Source organism: Gymnodraco acuticeps, unplaced genomic scaffold, assembly GCF_902827175.1.
Source record: "Gymnodraco acuticeps unplaced genomic scaffold, fGymAcu1.1, whole genome shotgun sequence".
In the NCBI taxonomy this organism is placed as follows: Eukaryota; Metazoa; Chordata; class Actinopteri; order Perciformes; family Bathydraconidae; genus Gymnodraco; species Gymnodraco acuticeps.
In genome coordinates, this window is record NW_022990115.1 from 1 (window position 1) to 9,680 (window position 9,680).

A 9,680-nucleotide genomic window follows, 5' to 3' on the forward strand; every position below is an offset into this window, starting at 1 on the left:
GGCCTTGAGGGGGTTTCCCGACATGTCGTTGCAGTAAATTAAAGGGTGTTTCATGTTGTCGTAGCTGTGGACCTTCTTTGGGGGCCCCCTTCTGGTCCGGGGCCCCAAGCAGTTGCCTTCCTTGCCTGTTCACAAGCGGCGCCCCTGCCTGTCGGCTACCGTACCTTTCGGTTATTTGCAGGCTTACATTTTTCCAATATTGCTCTTTAAACTCTTGCTGGTTTGCATTGTCTTTCTATAGAAGATAGAAGATACTAATCATAAATTCACAAGTGATTGTTTTTCCTTGTTTCATGTATGTACTCCCACCTTGAAGAGTCTTAAGGTCGCATTCACACCTAACAGTCCGTTCTCTGGTGCGCACCAGACGACAGTTTGTTGCATTGTTTCATTTTTCAGAAGGTTCGGTTTGCACGGGAAAACTCAAACGGACTATAAACTTTGAAACACAAGTCATGTGCACGGAAATGCTGTTCACCCATTGGTCAGACATTAAGGGGGTAAAAACGCAAATCCCAGCAATTTCTACCGGAGCCTCCGGAATGGAGCATCGGCACTTTCAGCAGGTTATTCTCATGCTGCTGTTAATCTGGAGATCAACAGACACTAGCGGCCCGCGCATATGATTATATAATCAGACAACGTCCGCTACGCGTCGGGATCCTGATCTGCCTGTCGGGTGTTCTTTCCCCCATAATGACCGCCTCGCTGCACATTATCCCTTACTTATAACACATATAATGAGAGACTTTCTGCAGTCAGGAGGGCGTTTCACCGAAGACAGGTGTTCTTACTTTTATGTAGCTGACGGAGAATTTTTACTTTACACGCCACTGTTCAACTCTTCATCCTGCTTCACTCTTTAACTAAACAACCGCGGATGTCTTGAAAGACTCTTTCGCTAAAGATTTTGAAGATATCCGCGTTCTTGTGATGCGTAAATATTACGCTTCTTATGTTTTGGTTGGACTGCGTTCACACCAGCAATGAACCGCTCCAGAGTTCACTAGCAAGCGTTCCGAGACCACCTATTTAAGCGGACCAGAGTCCGGTTGTTTAGTTCACTTCAGAGGTCTCGGACTGCGTTCACACCGACCCAAATGAACCGCACCAAGCGGCTAAACGCACCAGGGTTCGATTCAACCGGACTATACAAGGCAGGTGTGAACGCACAAGAAGAGTGTGTACTATCAGGTACTATCAAGCTCATATTGAAACTCCACAATGTTCACGTGTGTTTTAACACCTCCTAACCCTTGATCAAATAATGAAGCCATCCTTCAGGAGTGGTGTGTTGAATGGAAATTAAAAGTTGTGATTCTTACATCGATGACGTCTTGATGTACGTGGCGTTCTTCATTTGAGGACACTCCACCTTCACACACTGGAAACCTCCGAAAGTGTTCACACACACCTGGTCTGCTGAGCAGTTGTGCATCCGGTTCTCACACTCGTCCACGTCTGAGGAGAGGGAAAGAGAGGCGTTTTAGAAACAAATAAACAAAAAAAGTACTCTGAGGGAAAAGTAGTAACACCACAGTCTTAAAAATACTCCATTACATGTTAAAGTATTAGTAATAGTAATGTTATATGCTTAAGAATTGAAGTATAATCAGCTAAATGTACAAAAAGTACTCATTATGCAGATTGAGTCTTTCAAACTGGTTGTGTTTTTTTATATAATATTACAGTATAATATTCAGTTTTTATCACAAATACTTTTTTATGTTGTAATTCGTCATTATGAAGCAGAGTTTAAATACGTTGTGTGCTACTGAGTAGGTTAGAAGTACCCCCCCCCCCCCACCCACTCCTACCTTATCACCTGAATCTCCTCCTAGAGCACCAATTTACTCGGAAGGCTTCAGTAGAAGCTGCTGGGAGTCCCAGCAGCTTCTACTGAAGCCAGTCCCCAACTCCGGGGACTTCCGGCCGGGGACTTTGGGTGGCAGTATACGCCGTGAAGTTGTTTGCGGCCTGCCAGTAAACCCAAAGCAGAAGAAGAAGAAGTGACGTCAGGGAACTTATTCCGGTGTGAACATGATTTACTTGGACAGTTCCGGAACTAAAGACTTCCGGGGAACTAAGGTCCGGGAACTATTCCTGGGAAAAGTAATTGGTGTGAAAGTGCCTATTGAGTTCTTTGTAACCAAATGTCTCTCAGAGGGGCGTGGGGAGGGGCTCCTTATTTTCATCTAAAGTAACAGACAGAGAATCAGCACTTTGGAAACAGGGCTGAAACAGAGGGGATTATGGGTAATTCTGCAATGATCTGTTTGGTGTTTCAGCCAATCAGAGACAGGTTCTGTATATATCTGAGACCTGTGATATATTGATGAGAAACAGTATAATAGGGGACCTTTAAGGGACATTTCGTCCGGACGCTTGCCACTGTTTTCCCTCCACCTTCAGCCTCATTCAGCTGAGAGACTACAGACACACTTATCACTTCTGTGACCCCCGGGGTGACCTTTGACCTCTGACCTGTGCAGCTGCGAGCATCTCTGGACAGGTCGTACCCGGCGGGGCAGAAGCAGTGGAAGCTGCCGGGCGTGTTCACACACTGATGCACACACAGCCGGCCGGGCTGAGCCAGGGGGAACAGGAGGCACTCGTCGATGTCTGGAACACACACAGGTTCACAGAAGTTAGATTATTCCATATGGATGTGAAACAGAAGCATTGGTACAAGTACACACATCCTTTACAGAAGTACAGATACTCTGGTCAAAGTAGAAGTACTGACTAAACTTCTTTACTCAAGTAAAAGTAAAGAAGTATGGTCTCTCGAAATGTACTTAAAGATCAAATGCAAAGCTTCCAAATATGCTACATTTTTATAGAAATGTTGTTTTTAAGACTGCCTGTATTTTTTTATTTTATTTAAATCGAGAGAATACACCCAAAAAAAAGCTTTTTATTGATCCAAAACTCGACCCAAAGCCGTCTGAATTTCTGACATGTAATTCCCAGCAGCCTCCGCGCGCGTGACGTAATAGTGGCCAAACAGTCTCTGGACCAAACATCCCGACTCGGCAGTCTCGGTCACATGTTTTTCGAAAAGAAAACTGAATTAACATGGGTTATTGTTGAGCTTTTTGTTGTACGAACGGTGCGGGATCTGGGAGAGTTTTGCATGCATTTCCCAAAGACCAAATCATCCGCAAAAAATGGATTTTGTTAGTGAATCGTGTTGGATGGCAACCGACAAAATGGAGCAAGTTGTGTTCTGACCACTTTGCGTGTGATGCATACGACGTTGATCCTGCTATCATGAAGTCTGTTGGTGGAGAAGCATTAATAGCACGTCGGAGGCTGAAACCCGGAGCCGTCCCCTCCATATTTCAGCACAAGAAACCACTGAAAGAACGAAAGAGCCGGGCGATGCAGAAACGACAAAGAATTGAGGTAAACAACTTTTGATTAGATTTCAAAGCGCACGGAGCACAGCAGATAACGCAGATAACGGAATTTAAGTTTGATTGCTTATAGAGGTGGGCACCGTTAGATTCTGTGTCTTTACGATCATAAACAATGTGTTGGATGTGGAGCTAGGATAAGTAATAAGGGCGCTAGGAGTGATAGGTTAGCATTTTTCGCTCGGGGCTAATTCACTGTTAGCATTGTAGTTTATCTGCAGCTCATTCATCGCTCCTCCACTCATAACGGAAAATGTCGAACGTCCTACAGTCGGTGATGCAGACTTCTTCTCCCATCTCTTCCTTCACTTTCCCATAGTTGTGGCAGCACTTGTTTTCTCAGCTTGTAGGCATGGTCTGGCAGTTTCCACATCTACACCAATTCTCAGCACCCTCGGCCTCTTCCTCAGATGGCGAACTTGAATCATCACCATCAGCATTTTCATCGGTGATATCAGGTGACGTTTCCTTGTATTTCCTCTTCGACATCAGAGGCTCGTAGAGATATGGTTGGATGTCGACAACATACTCCAGATATTGGGTGGCCTCCGACTCAGAATCAGACATGATAAGCCGGGTGGAAATATGTTAGGCATTGAACAAATTCCCATCCACCTCGTCCTTGTGAGGTGAGTCCGCCTGGGATTTATTTGTCTAAACCTCTCTAAAAAGGTCAAATTTCACTTGTTTTGCATCAATCTTGATACAGGGTACTTATTATATGTTATAGTTTGGATTCCTAAAGCTTTTAGTCTATAGTCTACTCAGAATCAGACATGATAGACGAAACTAGTTGTACTATCGGCGGAAGCCGCTGTGATTGATAAGCCAGGTGGAAATATGTTTGGCACATCTGACGTCACGCGCCGCCATCTTGCGGAGGAGCGGTGGAGAAAATAAATCGTCGGACTTGGTGTTGGGGGTTGAACAAAATTAATATTGCGCATTGCCAGACTCATATTATCTCCGATTTTAATACTGCAATATCTTAGATAGTGTTGTAGCTATATGATTTTGATTGTACTGGCAATTATACAAAAAGCTTTGCATTTGATCTTTAAGTAAAAAGTACCCATAATTTTGTGTCCTTGGGCACTTCACCCTAATTCTCTGTACTCACTGTTACATGTCTGATATGTTTAATATGTAATGTAGAGCGCTTTGAGCATTCAGGAAAAGTGCTCGAATAAATGTAATGAAACGCAGATTCAAACTAAAGTAACAAACCTGTTTTGAAAATGTAAGAAGTAGAAAGTACTGAAACACACACAGGTACTTTGGAATATTTCATATGTATGTAAAACAGTAGCATTGGTTTTGTAACATGCATGTGTGCACAAGGAACAGATGTAATGTGATAAGTGTGACGAACTAATTCTTCAAATAAAATACCATGCATACATCTGCTACAAATATATACACAAATACTTCCACTAAATAAATGTACAAATACATTACAGAAGCACTGTGTTTGTAGAGACATTTTAATTTATCAAACCTGACAAAAGTTTAAGTAGAAAAAAATGACATTGACAAATACAACTGATTCTTCAACTAAAATACCACAAAAACATCAGGAATTACCACAAATATATACACAAATATTTCCACTAAATAAGAAAATACATTAAATAAAATACATAGACTAAAACAAATCCAGAACAACTACAGTACGCACAGCCACTAAAATATACCAAAGAATACCACAAATTGCAGCCAAACTGACATGCAGCACCTCTTTTCACCCTCTGTCTGAAACCAGAGCCCAGTCTGCTCTGATTGGTTAGCTGGCCGGCTCTGTTGTGATTGGTCAACCGCTTAAAGACGTCCCGCCCTTTAGCCTATCACGTACAATGTGTTGGAGCGCTAGCAAATAAGAGTGTGGGTGTTACGTAGTGATGTCACTGTGTTCCGGAAGTAAACAAAGTCGTTGGATGTATTTCTCACCTGTGCAGATGTTGTTGTCTCGGCCTGAAATGGTGAATCCAACGTCACAGGTGCAGCGGGTGGAGCCCAGGAAGTGAGTGCAGTGAGAGGGACGGACAGAGGATGGGGGGGAGGACATGGGTGAGGAGGAGGAGGAGGAGGGAGGAGGTAAAGATAGTAAGGCGGAAGAGGAGGAGGCGGAAGAGGAGGATGAGGAAGAGGAAGAGGAGGTGGGAGAGGGAGAGGAAGAAAACAGAGCGGCAGAGACAGGGAAGGAGGAAGGAGAAGCAGGAGTGAAAGAGGTCAGAGAGTTTCCACTGGCGTTTAAACCTGAAAACAAAAAAAGAACAAACATTATTAAGACAAAAACAACTTTAAATACATGTTATTTGTTACTTAACTTATGTTTATTAAAATATTTTGCTAACAAGTGTCTAAATGAGACAACTAAACAGCATCACGGCCAACATTAGCCCCCTTTAGCTTAGCGGTGGTGACGTGAAGTCATGTGACCGTGCTGTAGTTCCTTTATAGCCCAACATTAGCCACCTTTAGCTTAGCGGTGGTGACGTGAAGTCATGTGACCGTGCTGTAGTTCCTTTATAGCCCAACATTAGCCACCTTTAGCTTAGCGGTGGTGACGTGAAGTCATGTGACCGTGCTGTAGTTCCTTTATAGCCCAACATTAGCCACCTTTAGCTTAGCGGTGGTGACGTGAAGTCATGTGACCGTGCTGTAGTTCCTTTATAGCCCAACATTAGCCACCTTTAGCTTAGCGGTGGTGACGTGAAGTCATGTGACCGTGCTGTAGTTCCTTTATAGCCCAACATTAGCCGCCTTTAGCTTAGCGGTGGTGACGTGAAGTCATGTGACCGTGCTGTAGTTCCTTTATAGCCCAACATTAGCCACCTTTAGCTTAGCGGTGGTGACGTGAAGTCATGTGACCGTGCGGTAGTTCCTTTATAGCCCAACATTAGCCACCTTTAGCTTAGCGGTGGTGACGTGAAGTCATGTGACCGTGCTGTAGTTCCTTTATAGCCCAACATTAGCCTCCTTTAGCTTAGCGGTGCTGATGTGAAGTCATGTGACTGTGCTGTAGTTCCTTTATAGCCCAACATTAGCCACCTTTAGCTTAGCGGTGGTGACGTGAAGTCATGTGACCGTGCTGTAGTTCCTTTATAGCCCAACATTAGCCACCTTTAGCTTAGCGGTGGAGACGTGAAGTCATGTGACCGTGCTGTAGTTCCTTTATAGCCATACGTTAGCTTTTTACTTCAGAAATCATAAAGTGGTGTTAATATGTGGAGATTATCCTGCTTAACTAAACGTGTAAGTATCATAAACGTTTGTTTGACAAAGAGATAATTATCTGACATAATACAAAATCACATGGAGAAATCCCATTGGCTTTTTGTGAAGGGAACCAGGGAGATGCTGCCTTCAGGGTCTGTCACTTTATAACCACTCGTAAAACTTTACAGTGTGTTATTGTCTTACGTCTGCACATGGGCTGCTGTCCGCTCCACCTCAGAGAGTCCAGACACACTCGTGTTCGCGGGCCAATCAGCTCGTAGCTTGGTTTGCACAGGAAGTGGACCTCGTGTCCGATGCCAAACACCCGACCCAGTCTCCGCCCGTTAGCGGGGAGTTCTGGTTTGGAGCAGGTTGCTGGAAACAAGAGAGAGAGACATTTAGCTTCAGAAACTATTTTGTGAGAATATTTAAAAATATTAAGGAAAACATTTCCTAAAAATATGAGAACAATTACTGAAAAAATATGTGAAATGTCTGGAAAACGGTCGGAAAATTCCTTAAAAATTCCAAATGTCTGTATTTTTACTTCTACATCACATGTTGATGTAGAAGAGACATGAAGAAGAGGGGACACATGTTGATGTAGAAGAGACATGAAGAAGAGGGGACACATGTTGATGTAGAAGAGACATGGAGAAGAGGGGACACATGTTGATGTAGAAGAGACATGAAGAAGAGGGGACACATGTGATGTAGAAGAGACATGAAGAAGAGGGGACACATGTTGATGTAGAAGAGACATGAAGAAGAGGGGACACATGTTGATGTAGAAGAGACATGAAGAAGAGGGGACACATGTTGATGTAGAAGAGACATGGAGAAGAGGGGACACATGTTGATGTAGAAGAGACATGAAGAAGAGGGGACACATGTTGATGTAGAAGAGACATGAAGAAGAGGGGACACATGTTGATGTAGAAGAGACATGAAGAAGAGGGGACACATGTTGATGTAGAAGAGACATGAAGAAGAGGGGGACACATGTTGATGTAGAAGAGACATGGATAGAGGGGACACATGTTGATGTAGAAGAGACATGAAGAAGAGGGACACATGTTGATGTAGAAGAGACATGAAGAAGAGGGGACACATGTTGATGTAGAAGAGACATGAAGAAGAGGGGACACATGTTGATGAAGAAGAGACATGAAGAAGAGGGGACACATGTTGATGTAGAAGAGACATGAAGAAGAGGGGACACATGTTGATGAAGAAGAGACACGAAGAAGAGGGGACACATGTTGATGTAGAAGAGACACGAAGAAGAGGGGACACATGTTGATGAAGAAGAGACACGAAGAAGAGGGGACACATGTTGATGAAGAAGAGACACGAAGAAGAGGGGACACATGTTGATGTAGAAGAGACATGAAGAAGAGGAGACACATGTTGATGTAGAAGAGACACGAAGAAGAGGGGACACATGTTGATGTAGAAGAGACATGAAGAAGAGAGGACACATGTTGATGTAGAAGAGACATGAAGAAGAGGGGACACATGTTGATGTAGAAGAGACATGAAGAAGAGGGGACACATGTTGATGTAGAAGAGACATGAAGAAGAGGGGACACATGTTGATGTAGAAGAGACATGAAGAAGAGGGGACATATGTTGATGTAGAAGAGACATGAAGAAGAGGGGACACATGTTGATGTACAAGAGACATGAAGAAGAGGGGACACATGTTGATGTAGAAGAGACATGGAGAAGAGGGGACACATGTTGATGTAGAAGAGACATGAAGAAGAGGGGACACATGTTGATATAGAAGAGACATGAAGAAGAGGGGACACATGTTGATGTAGAAGAGACATGAAGAAGAGGGGACACATGTTGATGAAGAAGAGACATGAAGAAGAGGGGACACATGTTGATATAGAAGAGACATGAAGAAGAGGGGACACATGTTGATGTAGAAGAGACATGAAGAAGAGGGGACACATGTTGATGTAGAAGAGACACGAAGAAGAGGGGACACATGTTGATGTAGAAGAGACACGGAGAAGAGGGGACACATGTTGATGTAGAAGAGACACGAAGAAGAGGGGACACATGTTGATGTAGAAGAGACACGAAGAAGAGGGGACACATGTTGATGTAGAAGAGACATGAAGAAGAGGGGACACATGTTGATGTAGAAGAGACATGGAGAAGAGGGGACACATGTTGATGTAGAAGAGACATGAAGAAGAGGGGACACATGTTGATGTAGAAGAGACATGAAGAAGAGGGGACACATGTTGATGTAGAAGAGACATGAAGAAGAGGGGACACATGTTGATGTAGAAGAGACATGAAGAAGTGGATTTTGCACAATAGGTGACCTTTAAACATTTGAACCGCATTATATATCTGTGTTTTGTTATTCCGTCCTCTCACCTCCGGTTTTAAAGATGGACATGGTGCTGTTGTGCAGAGCGCTCATCTTCTTCCTGAGCGAGCGGAGGCCCTGCTGGTACGAAGCCTCGTGGACCGAGAGCATCTTCTCCACCTGACGCAGGGAGGTCAGGAGGTCGTGGGTGGAGCGGCACTCCTGGAGGGGTGAGAGGAGAGGTTACACACTGATACAGGGGTGTTCTTCCCCGAGGGCCACTTACAGAAAGATATAAGAAGGGCTGGGCCGCTCACTAGACGTTTATTGCCTCATAAGTTAAAGGGGACCTATCATGCAAAATGCACTTTGTGATGTCTCTTCTACATCAACATGTGTCCCCGGTGTATCGGGAACTCACGCAGCGTCAGAGAATAAAACCCTCTCTCTTTTCCTCCGTACCCAAATCTCTAAAAACGGGGAACAACGGAGCTGATCCAGATTTGTGTCCGATATGACGTAATATCTGAAATGTGGACCCACGGCCCAATCAGAAACGTTGCTATCAGAAACAATGCCCGACTGTTTTGGACGTAATATGGTCGGTGTTTACATTAGCATCGCTAACACTCAGAGCTAACCTGTACTGGAGAGCATGTGTGTGAAGAAGCAGGAAGTAAAAAGGAACTCACCTTGTGGTATAACCGGCA

The 9,680-nt window shown here is 44.0% G+C and overlaps 1 protein-coding gene across 1 annotated transcript; it reads right to left on the reverse strand.

Moving 5' to 3' along the window:
- Nucleotides 1–1,325: 1,325 nt before the first annotated feature.
- LOC117546348 (fibulin-7-like) lies at nucleotides 1,326–9,192 on the reverse strand (the record flags this gene model as incomplete). Its single annotated transcript, XM_034216558.1, is given in 5 exon segments — nucleotides 1,326–1,461; nucleotides 2,485–2,622; nucleotides 5,367–5,675; nucleotides 6,843–7,013; nucleotides 9,039–9,192. Coding segments are annotated over 5 exon segments (908 nt in total), but the record flags the coding sequence as incomplete, so codon positions are not given.
- Nucleotides 9,193–9,680: the final 488 nt, after the last annotated feature.